Here is a 16,589-nt window from a genome sequence, read left to right on the forward strand (position 1 = left end):
CCAAATGTGTTATATGTGCATGCATAATTATATATGTACATATTCATCCACACTTTGATGGCATCCACACTTCAGTCTGAAGTTCTATACTATATACCTATTAACAGGAAGTTATCTTTTTAGATCCATTCCCTGGTTCAGAAGCATGAGTGGAAGACGATCAAAGTGCCCCCAGATTAGATATCAAATCTTAGTGCTCCATCTCCTGGGATCATGTGAGATGTTCATATATATTATTTCAGAAAATGTCTGCACATGTCCATCCATCCATCCCTCAGGAACACTGAGGCATGGCTTTGTAGTTTTTTTAAATGCATGATCACCTAACATTGTTTAAACCAGTTGTAACGTGTCAGTGTACACAGGGTCAATCTTAGCAGGCAGTAGGACAAAGGTAAGAGCCTCTCTTAGAGAACTAAAGAGCCACAGAGCTGAGATCCTGTGTTCAGGCCACCAGAGATCAGTTTTATTTAACAAAGTTTCTACTACAATATGTACAAATGTATTAAAACAGAAAACCTATGTGCAAAAGAAGTGCTATATAACACCACATCATGTCATTTTATCACATGTCATGTTTCTAAGCTTCTCAAAAATATTAGTCAGTTTTGTCTTTGTCTGCCTTCATTTTTCTATTTTCATGTGCTCCTGTAGTTGAGGGGCTCCAAGTGTTGGAGTGTGTCACGGTGGCTGCCTCAAATCTCTTCAGACTCTTCTGTCTGGGCTGGTAAGAGGCCAACCCCTCTAGGGCGGGCCGGGCCTGTCGCTGGTCGTCACTCGGATTAGATAGCGGCTGGCAAACTGCAGGTTCCACTGGTGTTTGGCGAGGATCTTGACGCAGTCCTCTCTGGAGCAGAGGCTCAGCGAGTACAGCTGCTCCATCTGCAGAGAGAAACAAGAGGAGCAAGTTCAGAAGGACAAAAAAAACCCACTGTGGGTATGGAAGCAGCACAAACACAAGCAAAAGTTTATCGTAAGCTGCATATAACATGTACACAGCCTGCAGATTTCCTCTCTTTAAATACTTGATGGTAAGTTTATAGTTAATAAGTATTTCTTTAACATGCATGAACAAGCCTGTAAAGCACAGCTGGATTTCCTGGTAGGGCTACTCTGGACACAGATTTACTGTTGGTTACATATTAAACTCACCACTGTGCTGCCCTGTGATGTCCTAGCATTAAGTGCACAAACCGGACGATAAATAGCTGCCATAATACAAAATCTATGGGACGAGTGACCTACTTCTGTGACCCGTGTATTGTACCAATCTGTTTCTGAATTCCTCTTTTGTAGTCTTGAGATAAGCATTTACGCTGTCACCATGTTGGTTCCAAAAAAGCTGATGTGATGAGGAAGGGTGGTTGCAAAACCTTTTTTTTTTTTTTATTGCCATAACTAAAACAATAATGGTCCCGAGCTTTCAACTCGAGGACCTTCTGCAAAATTCATATCATGAGTTAGAAATATACCACCTGCCTTTATCTCCAACTAACAAAGTGCACAAAACAAGACTTGTGCTGTATTAATGTGCATATTTTGACTATTGTTACTGTTTATGTGTATGCTGGATAAGCAGTATATGTTAACATTATTACTTTGTCTCTTATATCGTACATATACTGTTTTGACTTCCCTTGATGGCCATTTATATTTTACATGTATAAACTGGATTCCTTTGGCTCATATTTTATCATTAGCTTCACAGAACAGGTACAGGCAAGTGCGATTAAAATTTTTTTATTTTAATTTGATGGTCTGACCTTTAGTTGCTGTTCAGCTCGTACTGGGTTCCAGTCATTTCGTTGAAGTGCGTTATGAACCTCGTCCGTGGTCACGCCATGTACCGCCTCCATAATCTGAACAGAGCAATGAGAACAGCAGACAGTGAGCAGGAAAACTGGAATTACTACCAACCAGACAAGCTGTAGTTTACATCAGTGTAAACTCTGAAGGAATTTAATTGGCGAAATATGGCCGCAATTTGTCCTTCTGTCCTTTTATGTGGCATGCGGGCCGCTTTGAGGGTTCACACAGGAGCGCGTTTGCTGTCACATTTTATTTGTAGTGTGAACGAGCAGACAAAAAAAATAATAATAAAAAAAATCATATTTGATCAAAAAAAAATGGGAATTGAGCATTAAGACCTGCAGTGTGAACGTAGCCTTGGTTGCTAAAAAGCTGATGTGGACTTGAACTCGTTTTGCAACCACAGCTACCGCCATCTGTTGGCCTTCAGATATAATGCAGGTTTGAGACACTTGCACATTTTTTTAAAAGCAGAAGCTATGCCCATGTTTTATACTGTCTATGATTCAACAATAGCCAGAAAATGAGTTTTGCACAATATATGATGTCACAGTGAAGTTGACCTTTGCTTTGTTTGAATATAAAATGTTTTCTTTTTTATACCATGCGACATTTTTCAGGTAAGCATTTGTTTCCACGAACAGGTTTTACTGACCTTCACTTTTTATCTAAATTCAGTTTTATCACTATAAAAGGCATAAAAATCATGTTGATCTGTAGGAATTGCATCACTTGCCTGTGCAATGAGACCCTCTTTTGTGTTCTGAGGCCCTTTCTCCCGTTCTCTTATTCGCTCCCGATCTCTCTCCCTGCTGTCCGAGTACTCATCCAGCTGTGGGGTAGAGCGTGCCAGCTGGGCCATTTTGGCGAGGTTGGAACCCCCAACAACCTGCTGAGGCTGGGGTTGTGTAGGGGGAACCATTTGCTGGGGCAACGCGCTGCCCTGGCCTTGGTTAATCCTTTGGATTTTTCGAAGCGCTTTCAGGTTGGGAGGTGGCGGTCGAGGAGGGGCAGCGATACTAGCCTCGCTCAGCCGACGAGGATCCTGTTGCATCACCGCACTGTGAGTCGGCATCACAGGAGGAAGGAGTCTTCCGTGCTGATCCACTCTGAACACCCCTACTGTATGAGCTCGGGGCCGATGTCCACCCAAGACTGACTCCAGGCTCCTAGTCATAGCTGAAGACAAAGAAAAATATTTTTAATGTGTAAAAACTATCAAGTAGATTAAATTTATACACTAGTCAGACAGTTAAGACAAAAAGCAGAGCAAGTGCTGCTTATTGCTCTTCAGAAAACCAACATATTAGTTCACACATTAATCATTTTCCCTTCATACATGCATTTCCTTTACTGCTAATTGAATTCAGGGTTGTGGTGGTGCTCAATCATCTACCAGCTATCACAGATCACCAGTCTGTAGAATCCCCAGTTAATCTAACATGCATGCATTCAACACAGTCCTCTTTGGACTGTGGGAGAAAGCAGTGGGAGTATCCAGAGTGAGCCCACAGAGGCACAATGGCAGTATCCAAACTCCACACAGCACCGTTATTCCGCATTCCAGCTCCTACCAAGCTTCCTGATTGAGCCACCAGGGGGCAGAGTTGCTAAACAAAAGTGAGCAATTTCTGGCTGACATGAATTTGAAGCTTTATAAAAGTCTAAACTTTTAAGAGTTAAGATTGCATTTGCAAATAAATGAAAGCATAATTGTACAAATATAATAACATATATATGAAATGATCAAGTCTTGCCTTCAGCCTTGGAAAAAAAACCCTGCAATATTAATATAATGACAGTCTATTCTATTTTTTTTTAATGCTGACTTTGTATTTCTCAGAGCTGTACCTGGTGGTTTTGATCACTACATTTTAAACCCACATGTATTCTTAGTTCCTACCTGCCATTTTCTGCAGATTGGATCCCTCCTTCTCCCTGCTGGGTCCTGACCTCCAGCCGCCACCAGCTCTGCACAGGTCACCACAGTAAACGCATTAGACTGACATCTTTAGTTTACAAAGTATATTAACTAAAAACAGGAAACAGCTGAGTGCTGTGCTTATCATTGTACAATAAAACTCAGTGACTCAGGGACCTGAGATGAAAAATGTACATTTTTTTCTTTCCAGGACACAAAACTTGTCAGTTAGAATAACTCAGAGTTATCACTGAAACCTCTTTTTCACCTGATGTGTTGACCTGATTTTGTATCTGGTCAACACATTATGAAGAAGCAACCACCCCAAAATTATTAAAGACTCAAAGATATTTTAAAAAACAACGTTAGGGAGGAGTGAATGAGGGTTATCACTGACTCGTCCGGGTTCTCAGGCGTTCCCCAGGAGCGCTCAGGGTTGACGTCTCCGTGCCCGGTGTGTTGCAAACTGCCCTTTACTGGGGTTGAGATGTAGCCACCAGGGTTAGGCCCGGAGCTGCCGGAGGACACTGCGGCAGCTGCAGCAGCAGCTGAGGGGAGTGATGGGACAGTGAGGCTTGCAGGAAACCAGCCGATGGCCAACGTCCTCTGGTTCTGCCCCCTCCACTCACTCAGCTCCAGACTGCAAGGAGAAAGGGAAAACAACTGGTTAATAAGGAAACGAATTTCCTACATGCCAAACAGAAGTCAGTAAAATAAATGACTTCCACTGAGAGTTGGGGTCCCAGTAGAAAAAAAAATCCCAGCATTTTATTTGTTTCTATCAGCTGGCACCGCACATAAAACCAAAACAAGCCCACGAGGTAATTAACACATAATGCTGGCAAGACCTTGGCCACCTATGTAGGTTACATCGCAGGCTCCCTGCAGAAATCTAAATGAGGCCTTCCACTGACATAAAGCTTCCCTCTAAAGTAGCTGAGAGTTATGTGTAATCAGCTTACTTGGTGGTCATTTACAGTGAAAAAACAGTATAATGATTAGCACAATGATTATGCTTCCATTAAACAAAATATAATAAATTCTGATAATGATGTAATATGAAACGCTCCATGGGATTACATTAACTACTCGCTTTGCTAAACAAAGTGAGGTTAAGTGAAACTGGACCATTACTCATTCTGTTTGCAGACGTCACAATAAACCCGTGGTAAACAAATAAATAAATAAAACTTAACTATACTACAAAAGCACTATTGTTGCCTGGATACCATGTCACGGCAGTCTGTATCACGTAAGGAGTTACATTACATCAGTGGGCTTAACTTCCAGCATTGTCAGTCACTTCTGAAGAGAATACTTGCTGTGGGATAATCTTATTTAACTTTGGCCTTTCCCTGCATGACTACAATACCTTTATTTGTAGATTTTTGTGTGTCGGAAACAACAAACTTCATGAAGTTTTTCAGATTTATATTCAACCAGATTGGTGGAAGAAAAGACTAATCATGACGCAGGTAATACCAATAGACCCATCAGACGTGTTACGTAAAATAAAAACAACACAGGGAGGAGAGTTTCAAAGCTGCTCGACCTGTTCAGCAAAGTGACATGCATTCGAGGACTCGCCAAGAGTGGAATGTCTCTTTAAGAGCGGGCTGGTTCAAATCCCCGTCTCATCTCAACAAAGGTCCATTGTGCGAGCTAAAGTTTTTCCTTTACTCCTCTTTCGTCCCACCCACCCACCTTTCGCTCACCCACCTGTGGTCGATGACAGTCACAAGGTCGTTGGGCAAAAGTGTGAGCTTTCTGGGTTCTGCAAATTCTCTTATTGCTTGCACCTCTCTGGGTTTAGCCTGTGGAGGAAGACAGGAAAGAATTGATGTGACGTGCAGAAAAGTGCGCAGACTTTCAGGCATATTCATGAGGCAAGAACAGCAATCTCTTCTTTGATTTTTTTTTAAATGAAAAGGACAAGAAAAGCTTCAGACCTCCGCCACCATCGCGCTGAGCTGGGCAAAGCTGGGTCTGTCTGCAGCATTGCATGCCCAGCACTTTCGCATTACAGTGTATAGCTCCAGAGGGCAATCAGGTGGCTTCTCCAGGCGTTCGCCCTCCCGCTCTACCCGCCATAATATCTAGTTGAAGAGTGAATGTCAGTGATGCTAACACACTGAGTCATAGAGCATGCCAGAAAAACAAACAACATAAGGGCGGTGATACACATTCCAAACATGAATGACAAATACCTTGCCGGCATGCACACAAATACAGAAAAAGCATGGCGTCAGTGTTCTGACAAGTGCTTACCTGCCGGCCCGACAGACCAAACCAAGGCTCTTCACAATAGGTGAACATTTCCCAGAGAGTGACACCAAACATCCACACGTCTGAGGAAAGGGAGAAAGAGCCGATGCGAAGACTCTCTGGAGCACACCTGGAGAGAAGGGAGGCAGACAAACCAGAAGCAAAAGAAAGAGTTATTGGTGTTATTAGTGAGAATCTGTTGTGACTCTAACAAGATTTCTAATTATTTCCCACTCAAGCTTCAAATTTCACCCAACTGCCCACCATGCAAACGGTATCCGTCTGTGTGCCGACATGATGTAGTGATCTTTCTCCTGGTTCAGGCCTCGCATCAGACCAAAGTCCCCGATCTTCACCATATCCTTGGATGCCAGCAGTACATTTCTTGCAGCCAGGTCCCTGTGGATGAATCTCCTGCTCTCCAGGTACTCCATGCCTGACACAATCTGCATAGCAAAGAGCCAAAGGCGGACCAGAGAGAACTCATACTGACGTGCACGCAGGGTGTCGTAAAGTGAGCCCAAGGCGGCCAGCTCTGTTACCTAGATAAAAAGAATAAAAAGGATTTTTAAAAGAAATCTGGCTCCTACAAAACACAGTAGTTTGAATAGATCAACAAACTGTTTCTAGTTTACCATCTTGAGGGGCTGTGTGAGCACCACACCATAGAGTCGTATGATGTTGGGGTGGTCTAAAGATTGCATGACGGTTACTTCTTGAAGAAAGTCTTTCAGTGTGTCCGCCTGCCTCGACATACTGCTCCTCAGCGATTTAACTGCCACAGCCAACTGAGGAGAGGAAGGGGATAAAGACAGATGCTCAGTTTTAATCAGGCATACAGACCGACACCTCACTTTAACAAGCCAAAGGGAGGCAGCAAGGGTGTGTACACGCCTACTGTTCCAGGGTATAATCATAAAAAAAGAACACGAAAGGTAAACGGTGCTACCCTGAAGTCACCTGCTGGTATTTTCTTTCTTTCTTTTCTTGTTTTTTTAAGCAATGGCTAACAATATCTAGGGTGTAAGGATGGAAGGATAAGTTATCAACTAACCTTAGCAAGTTTGGTTTGCAAGGTGCAATCAAGTGGCAAAAAAGTTAAGCTTATACACAAGGGCCATAAACTGCAGTTCTTCTAAGGACCCCCCCCCACACACACACACACACACACACACACACACACAAAAACAGTCAATTATTTCCCTTTATAACGGTGGCACAGAGGGTGATTTTTTTTAACTCACAGATTTATACATTATTAAGGTTTAAACTGAGGAGTATGGCCTCTCTGACTGACAAGCACATGTTTACTCTGGCAGCTATAGCTATCCGCTATGAGCAAACTTTGACCTTCACTGAGTCATTTTTGGAGCGCTTTTAATTTAGCTTCCTGACTAACACGGAATGCTATGTGATTAATTATACTAACAGTCTGCTAAAGAAGTATGTGCTCCAGTTTTTTGTGAGTGTACTATGCGAGTTATACTTTAGCCAGTGGATGTACCTTGCTAACCAAGCTTGCTAGCTTGATTAGCAAGGTAGCAAGACCTTGCACAACACAATTACATTCCAATGGATGAATTGGAGTGATGTTATGGTGATTATGTCCACCTTTTTGTAAACAGTCCTGTCCAAAACCATTTGCCAATAACAGTTTTTAAAACTTGTGGAATCTTTGTAAAAGCCAAAACAATTATTAATTGTTAAAGACAAACTTTGTGCCACTGCCAAAAGTTTTGGTCACGACTTCAGTTTCCGGTCTGACAACATCTATAGAGAAAGTCCAGCAGATCTGTAAAACGGCTTCTCACCACTCTTCCAGTGGGTGTATGCCACTCTCCCCTCTTCACCACCCCAAATGACCCAGAGCCCAGCCTCTCCGCCAGAATCAGCTCACTGTCTTGGATAAGACAAGGAAGAGCCCGGACACCGACTTCCTGGCCCTGTGCTTGACCACCTCCGGTTAACGGCTCCCCACTGAACACCTGTGTGCATCATTAAATCAATAAAAATGACAAATTGAATATCAGGCTTAAGAAAGACAGTTAACACATAACACTCCGTAACAAAGCTAATGCAAATGAAGTGTTTCGGACCTTCGGCACCCGTGACCGCACGCGCACGCTTGACTTGTAGCGTTTTAGAGCGTCCCATAGTCTTCTTTGTCCTGCAAGAAAGAAAATACAGACATGTTTGCATTTTCTGTGACTGTATATGAAATATATTTAAATCAGCAGTTTCTCAGTAAGTAATTGTCGCTTTCCTTATTCTACACCCTTCTGAAATGGTACACGCTAAATAAATAACTGTAAAATTTTCAAATAATAATTGATAATAAACCTATGCAATAGTTGCTGCTCTGTGTTACAGTATGTTGAAAACTAAGTAGCGCTTGTATGTTAATAATCTTAGCCGTTATTAACCATATTAACTTAAGCATGCAAACAAAGTGAATTCATTTGCATTAGATAACATTTCTTATTATTTTAAATTAGGGGGAAGTCTGAGAGGCCAGAAGATGTGGCTAAGAGAAAGATTTCTTTTGTGTTAGACTCTTTATGCAAACAGGTTTTAAATTCATCGATAAATAAGGCCTACACTGATTACTGCAGGTAAACAGGGGACAATGCTTTTGTTTGAGGGCCACTTAAAGCCCGTCTTTCTTTTGTGACTAACCATACCTCCATTACTGAGCCTAAGGGGAAATGTTTTCAGTCAGGGGGAGCGGTTCCTATTTATTTACACCCAGGATGAATGATCAGAGAAGATGATCAGGCTCACCAGGTTTGCTGATTCCTATCTGCTCCAGATCGGCCTCTTTGACGTAGCCGAAGTGCTCAATGCGAGTGATATTGAGGCCATCTCTGAGGCGCAGGTAAAACTTCTCCAGCTGGACTTCAGCTAGGAGTTGGTATAGCCATTGAGTGTCCTGGTCCATCACCATGACCTGGCTGACCTTCCTGTTGGGGTTATAGGTCAGAGGTTATAAGACAGTGGAGAGAATTTCTGGCCTGTTTTTCCTTTCTCCTGGAAAATCTAATTTTGTTTTAGTCGATGATATCACACCAATAATAAAAATTTTATTTTTATATTTATTTTTATATATATATATATATATATATATATATATATATATATATATATATATATATATATATATATATATATATATATATATATATATATATATATATATATATATATATATATATATATATATATTATTTTTGCATATGGCTCACACTTCGTCAGATACACAAATCATGTCACAATGAGACATAGTAGGGTAAAACATAATGGAAGACGCAGATAAGTGAAAATGAAACAAAGGTACCGCAAACACATACCAGCATGACGTTGCATAAAAAAAGAAAAAGAAATAAATACTTGCGACCAAGGTCTGTATCTAAAAGATGGACATGGCTTTTGAGTCTGAAGAGTGAAGCTGACGTGGAATGGTCTTCAACATTTGCATGTAGTAAGCTGTTATGTTGTAAGTTGTTTAGATGTGCTCGGGAAAAGAAAGACTACATTACTGCATAAAACACTGCTGGTCACATCTTCCTGATTGGACCGCTCAGTACACCTGACACAACGACGAAAAAGTATCTGTATCAGACTCTAGCTCGACAGTCTGCTGAACCACCAGTGCACCTGCCTCAAACAGGCTCTCCTCCACACTCGTCATTTACAAAGTGGTTTACAAACCCAAACATTACAGCTAACAGGTGGATTTCCTGTTTGAGTGCAGCTAGCAAACACTGAAGAACCATTTACTGCTTTAGAGACAGAGAGTGAATGTGAACAGCCTATCCTTGCTTTTTTAACAAAAAAACTCTTTGCTTCAGCCAGGAGCAGCACAGAAATGACCCTTTTAACTGCTTTTTATTAGTTACTGTTCACTAGTTAGCTCATGTAAAATATTAGCAGCAACCAACCAACCCAGTGATGTCACGTTCTCTACTTAAACTAGATGGCGTTACACATGCTCTAAAAACTTCCATTTTCAACATTTATTTCTTAAATCCAGCTTCACAGACAGAGTCGGATCTGTAACATTCTCGAAAGCAGGGCTCCATGGTGTAAATGAGCCTTTATACATGTAGTCTTTCATGTCTACTTTAATCTGGGGCTGACTTTTGATGCACATGTTGCCACCTTGCCGCTTTGTCCCTCAGTTTCTTAGTCACATCCAGTCTAGCCTTCAAAATTGGACCTCATAAAAAGACGAGTCGATGCTTGTGCGTGACTAATTTTGAACCTCATAGGCAACGATCCTGGTGCTCTGTGAAAAACACAGTTGGAAACTTTAGCTTGTCTGAGGTTTAGGGGCACCAGTCTAACCGGATCCTGTTCGCACAGCATTTATGTAACTGCAGAAGTTATAATGTGCGTTGTAATACCTCTGAAACAGTTGCATGACTGCGACTGATTTAAGGACTCTGGTCATATTTAGTTCAAATTTACCGTCGTTAGTGCTGATAGTTTTGAAGATCTTTGTGAGTGAAACAGAAGGAGTGTGTGAATTTGAATAACTTCCTCACTACAAGAAACGAAATGTTAAATGTCAGCAAATTCTTCTTTTATGAGCCGTGCTGTTTAGTTCACTGGAAGACTGTACCGCCATAAAACACTTGCTTATCACCAAACTAAGCCGAGCAGGAATGAGACAGGGAAGGCCTTCAACATTCCCCGTCAGCTCTTCTGAGGAAAAAACAAAACAAAAAACACCTAGACTTAGCAACTACTTAGTTTTCCTCATTCTAACAGCCATGCAAAGGGTGCAAGAGGGTACTAGCCTGGGCTTGCACTAAATTTTCTAGGGACAACTCCCAATTAAATGAGCACTTACTGCAAGTTCAAATCAACTCAATTCCCTGCAGATTAGTTAATTAATGAAAGCACACACACACAAAAATGCACACCGGTAAACATTGTCTTTGTGTACACAGTGATGAATATTTAACCTGTCGCCCAGCTGCTGAAATCTCCTCTCAGTCTAATGGCACGTGAACCCAAGGAGTTCAACTATGTTAGCCTAATGTGGCTCAACAGTCACGTGTAGCACTCCCCCACCTTTAATCACACAGGCAGCTTTTTTTTTTCCCTTCCCAACTTCAAATATCCAGTACAGGTGCATATGTTTACACTGCAGCAACTTAAGAATGAAGCAAGATGAAACTGACAAGGAAGTGCAGAGGAGGATTACTTTCCAAAGAAAGTGCATATTTTTAGTCGTGACTGAAATATTATAGTCCACAGACACTGATCTGTGATTGAAAGGGTGCAGGGTGTGCCTCTGAAAAAAGGACAGTATGTCCATTAAGAGATTTAATTACTTACCTGGGCAAAAAAGCAGTAATTAGTTAGCATACTAATATGTACAGTGTGTAAGTAGACAAATAACTGAGTACTCCGAGGAAAAAAAGATAATGTAGTTTATGTGGCATTATATTAGTTGCCTTTCTGGATCTGCCATATAAATAGCTTGGCGGTTTAATTATTAGTAAGCTGCGTGCATCTATTTTAATACAATGATTATATATTTTGTAGCTGTATTGAAAACACAGCTGCCAATTAAATGTAAAAAATTACTAAAAAGTGGCGTATTTTATGTAGTGAAACACGCTAGCATAAAAGCAACATGTAAGTAAACTACACAGTACTCTAACAAAGACATTAACTCTCAGAATTTGTTCTTAATTATTCTACAAAGGAAATGACAGTCGATTACAAAAGGTGCATTTAACACAGTTTCACATTTCTTAATAATAATGATGATAATTAAAAAAAATTCTGCAAACTTACTTATATTATTGAGTTCTTGTTAAAACGATTTAGTCGCCGGTTGGTGGCTCTCTCTTAGCCACAGACGCTTCGAGACAAGTGCTCCATGTTTGCGGTGAAACCTGTAACGACGTCGACGACGGTGCTTCGCTTCAAATCAAAGCTTCTGTCTGAGCCCGAAACCCGCTCTTCTTAAATCACCATGTGACAGATCCGGGGTGTTTTTACTCACAGGTTTGCCCGATATTATTGTGTTTCCCGGAGACAAGTGGATAAGTCATCTACCTGTAAGTCTTCGGGTTCCTCCCCCACCTCTTTCCTTTACCTCACTAGACCACACCCCTCCGTCACTCCTCTCACCTGAGCTTTGAACACAAGAGTAAACCTGAAAGGGTTAGCATAACCAAGTCAGGCTTCACCCCATGTGGTCTGAGTGATGTAAATGTATTAATGTGTCAATCGTTGGGAAGTTCTTTATTTTAGTTAATTTTATTGTAAAAAAATAAATAGAGAAATAAATCAATAGCACATTTAAACGTGCTATATGAATACTTACTAAACAATATGATTTCATGTTTAAGTATAAATATTAAATCACTTGTAAGTATTTTTTAGACAGAAAATGTAATTATATAGCTACTATATTAAAATGACTTAAGTTGTAATATTTTGTCTGCTACAGTGGTTTGAGCTCAACTAAAACTGTTTTCATTAAGTTTATTTGTATAAAACGATCTCTAAATAAAAACTAATATATAAGGGTCGACAGTTTAGTGAAGCTGATAAAGCAAAATAAAGTCTGTCTTATTTTAGTTAAAATATTAGCTCATTTTATTTTAACGTTAGCTTTGAAGCTAATAGCTTTTCTTATGTGCACTTAGCTTATGTGCACTTAAGAGTAGGTCAATTTATTGGCAGATAAACATTAGGCAGCTAAAACTGCTTAAAGTTTCAGAAAAGTGTAAGTTGCTGATGTTGATTGTAATAATTATAATAATAATCATCATTCCACATTGAACATATGTTGTATGTAACTTAATTCTCTCAAAACTTGCATATGTGACAGAATTTGGTTCATTCGATGTGTGTTGTCTTACTAATACATGTACTGCTTGTAATGTGATTACTTTTGATCAGACATTGACTATAGCTTGAAAAGAAGATAAATATACTTTTTTGTTAAAGAGTTTGTAAACAACCAAGTTTTTGTCACTGTATACTGAGGATATTAAGAATCACAAGATGAATTATCCATACATGATAAAGCGCCATAGGCCTGGCAAAAACTGCTAGGCTAGATGTTTGCTATGAATAATAATAATTATTATAATGATAATGGAAACAATATAAAAATATAAAAAAGACAACTTTCAAAAAGATTAGAAGGTTTAATTAATATGTCGTTAAATTACTTTTAGTTTGAATCTCTGACTGTGTTACTGAATGTATTACTTGCCTTGATCAGGAAATGACCATACTGAATCATAACACTACTCCACGTGAATAGTGTTGTGATTAATTTAAGTTAATGAATACTAGAGTACAAACTGTTACCACAGTGTAATTAGCACCATTGTGTTACTCTCAAGACTGAGCATGGATTAAACCTGCTATTAGGTTTGAGTCATATGAAGTGTCACAGATGGTTTTCCGTTTCAGTCTTCCTTTCCTCCATGCCTGTTGTTGCTGAACCAGTTGGACGAGATTTTTAGCCTCTCAAGTTGCATTTGAATGCAAAGCAGGCAGCACAGATAGAACTTTGCACTTCCTGGTACAGTCTCTCCTACTTTACTCCTCTCTGCCAGCCTGCCTCGGTTATACAACCCTGACAGTGGACCAGCCTATAGGACCGTGCACACATGATCGCCCTAAAAGTAATCTGTTACCACTTCTTTCAAGCGCTTCCAGCTCGGCTACGGCTTAACAGTCACAACAGGCTTGTGATGACTTAGACCTCTTTCAGGAATATGTTTGGTTTTTTTTTTTCTGTCATTAGCTTCAGACAAACAATAGAAACATTACGACATAATGAGATGACAAATTATGGTGTCATCAAATTTCTTAAGTCATGCAGGACAATAATAACCCATTACACATGTATTTAGACAGAAATGTGTTGTTTCCAGCAAGTGATGAGAGGCTAGAGGCTGACAGGAAGTGTGTGTAGATATATCCCTTATATATTTATAAATGCACCGGTGGGGAACAGCATTTCGGTACACTGTGTATACTACTGTATTGACAATAAAGCTCTTGAATCTTGAATCTTGAGAGATGTTTCCTGTTCTCCTAAATCTGATGGTTTTCTGTTACACTGGGCATAACTCTCATTTATACGACACAAGCTTAGCTGGAAGCTCATATCACAGCAAGACAGGCAGTATCCATCCAAAACACTGAACAACAAACAAAAGGGGATGAAAAAGAGACAGATAATAAAAATAAAGGGGAAACATGACTTATTGAAGATAAATATGTTGAACAGTGTGAGAGCTCGTATATGTGAACTTGTATTTTTGAAATGAGTTACAGAAAAAATATTTTGTAATATGTAGACTGCTATTTACACACAGAAATATTTGACTCATATATTTATGTTTTTTAGTTAATTTTTACAAGTTCTCACATTCACAAGCTCTTGTGTTTTGCAACTCTACACGGACAAATCATTGCCGTGAAAATGAAAAATGACACGTCTGAACTGAAAAGACCAGAAGCAGAAAGAAATATAATAGTCTTCACTGTCACTGTAACTCACACACAGTCAGACTCATATTTATAGAGTAAATAAAAGAAATAAGAGACTTGGAGCCAGTGCTTCCTCTGGGCTGGGCTGGGTTCACCCTGTCAGAAAATGTTAATTATCTTAAAGAGCCTCATAAAGAGAAATAAGATATATGGAAGACGGCTAAAGAATGGAGACTTTGACAAGTTCATTCAACATCTTGTTATTTCAAACCGTTTGTGTCAGTGGTGTGTACACACTGTACCACTTGCCAAATCTCACTTTAACCCCTGACTGTTCTTATTTTCTGTTTCGGTGTAGAGGTAAAGGCGACCATGTAGACAACAGAAAATTTATTTTTTAAAATCTCTTTTAGTGCTTATAGCTGTAACATAGATTTAAACCATAGCCCAGGAGTGATCACGCTTATGAATGAATCAAAACTTTTATATATTTGATTAGCGATTCCTGAAGTCTGGGCCATTATTTCTTTCTTTCTTTTTAAGATTCTTCTTCTTTTCTTTAATCAACCTTTCTTCACACAGTGAGCTGTTTATCCTGTGCATTATGGCCAAGGAACAGAGAACTCAAGGTCATGTTTTAATCCATCTTTAATGGGACCACAGAGGAAATATTTGCTGGAGGACACATGGTGTCGCCCAAATTTCTTCCTTTTTAAAAAAAGTTTAAAGGGTCAAACCTTCGAAAATGTCCACAACTTGTATTTTTAACAGAGACATAATACGTCTCCCATGGGACAAAGATGGTGCACCGTTTTTGGTGTTGTAGGTTAGATTTCAGTTCAGTTCATTGTTACAGTCAAAATGGGCACTGGGTTTTGGACCCAAAGGCAGACGGTGAGAGAGGAACCAGGTTTGATTACACAAGAGAACAGGTTTGAGCCAAAGGCAGGCAGGTGAACAAAGTTTTTCCCAGACAGTTAGTTTTCTTTTAGACGGGCACAGCAGAGGGGATCTAAGAGCGATGGAGAAAAACAGCCAATGAAGATGATTTCCTAGAGCTGCACTAGTTACTGAGTGCAGCACTGAGCTGGACATGAGTGGATGAAGAGCTGATTCGTACACGTGCAGGTAACTAATGATGGACAGTTTGTGTGCCAGTTTGAGTCAGCAGCGCCAGGTGAGGAGAAGCTCCTACAGCTCATCCCAGCAAGAAGGTGTCCTGACACACTCATTCAGGAAAAAGGGAGATCGAGAGGACACTGTGGAATCGGGATAATAACGTCCAGCAGGAAAAACCCTTTGAAATGCTAGCAAAATCACAAAGTCACATTTGACCTGTTCTTATTAGATTTGACTTTTGATTCTATATGTGCAGTTTTCTATATGTGATGACCACTGAAAATAAATATGTTAATGAGTCGGTGAATAATAATATGAATGTCACAATAATTGCAGAGATTGTAACTTTATTTATAATTCTTCCAATAAAATAAAATAAAATAGAAAAAAAACCTCCTATTCAAAAGTGTCATGTGACCAGCTAATTTGCACATGTAGTGTTGACCTCAGCAGCAGCCTTGGGAGATTTTTAGGATATAAAATTCACCTTTCTTTGGTCTGAACTTATAAGTAGGCAGAGTAAAGTTCCATTTTCAGCCCAAGCGTCTGTTTGTTTGCAGCTTTGATGTTCACAGCCATCAATCATTCAGTATCAACTAAGAAGAATTCGAAAACATTCAGATTCTTAGAAGAATTGTAGCATTGAGATACTAAAAAAAAAAAACATGAAAAAAGGCTCACCCCATCGCTCCTGAGTGGAGTGGATTTGTAGCACTCAGAAAAGCATTTGATAAATGTAGTGAGGGAAAAACTCCACCTGGAGAACAGGATTAAAGAAAGGCATGTGGAAAAAACTCAGGTGGACAAGAAGTATCGTGACGTGTAGTCAGAGCTCCAAGACATGGAGAACAAAAATAAAGGCCTGCAAAAAATGTGTGATGAAAGAGAAAGAGGAGCAGCAGGAAATACACCAACAGCAATGTAAGCTTCAAGATATGGAAGCTGAACTGAAAACAAGAGAAGCAAGAAGCACTGAGATGGAGATCAAGATCCAAGACAT

The 16,589-nt window shown here is 39.9% G+C and overlaps 1 protein-coding gene across 1 annotated transcript; it reads right to left on the minus strand.

Moving 5' to 3' along the window:
* Window positions 1–295: 295 nt before the first annotated feature.
* Window positions 296–12,111, minus strand: tnk1 (tyrosine kinase, non-receptor, 1). The gene is made up of 14 exons (XM_086282288.1): window positions 11,804–12,111; window positions 8,777–8,955; window positions 8,092–8,162; window positions 7,807–7,980; window positions 6,631–6,783; window positions 6,260–6,537; window positions 5,999–6,125; window positions 5,680–5,826; window positions 5,450–5,544; window positions 4,128–4,370; window positions 3,713–3,780; window positions 2,546–2,988; window positions 1,764–1,859; window positions 296–882 (listed from the first exon to the last, which is right to left on the minus strand). Exons 2-14 carry the CDS (start codon window positions 8,937–8,939, stop codon window positions 745–747), a joined length of 2,196 nt encoding a protein of 731 aa, XP_086138414.1. The 5' UTR covers window positions 8,940–8,955; window positions 11,804–12,111; the 3' UTR covers window positions 296–744.
* Window positions 12,112–16,589: the final 4,478 nt, after the last annotated feature.

This window comes from Aulonocara sp. 'chitande type north' Nkhata Bay, linkage group LG3 (assembly GCF_057382095.1).
Source record: "Aulonocara sp. 'chitande type north' Nkhata Bay isolate Kocher_YH1m ecotype deep benthic linkage group LG3, A_spYH_male_GT1.1, whole genome shotgun sequence".
Classification (NCBI taxonomy): Eukaryota; Metazoa; Chordata; class Actinopteri; order Cichliformes; family Cichlidae; genus Aulonocara; species Aulonocara sp. 'chitande type north' Nkhata Bay.

Excerpts from the sequence above, each read along its gene's own strand:
- tnk1 (XM_086282288.1), bottom strand. The coding sequence starts at position 8,939 with ATGGTGATGGACCAGGACACTCAATGGCTATACCAACTCCTAGCTGAA. Across the intron at positions 6,538-6,630 it reads TCACACAGCCCCTCAAGATG|GTAACAGAGCTGGCCGCCTT; the intron begins GTAAACTAGAAA and ends CTTTTTATCTAG. Across the intron at positions 4,371-5,449 it reads GTGACTGTCATCGACCACAG|TCTGGAGCTGAGTGAGTGGA; the intron begins GTGGGTGAGCGA and ends TTCTCCTTGCAG.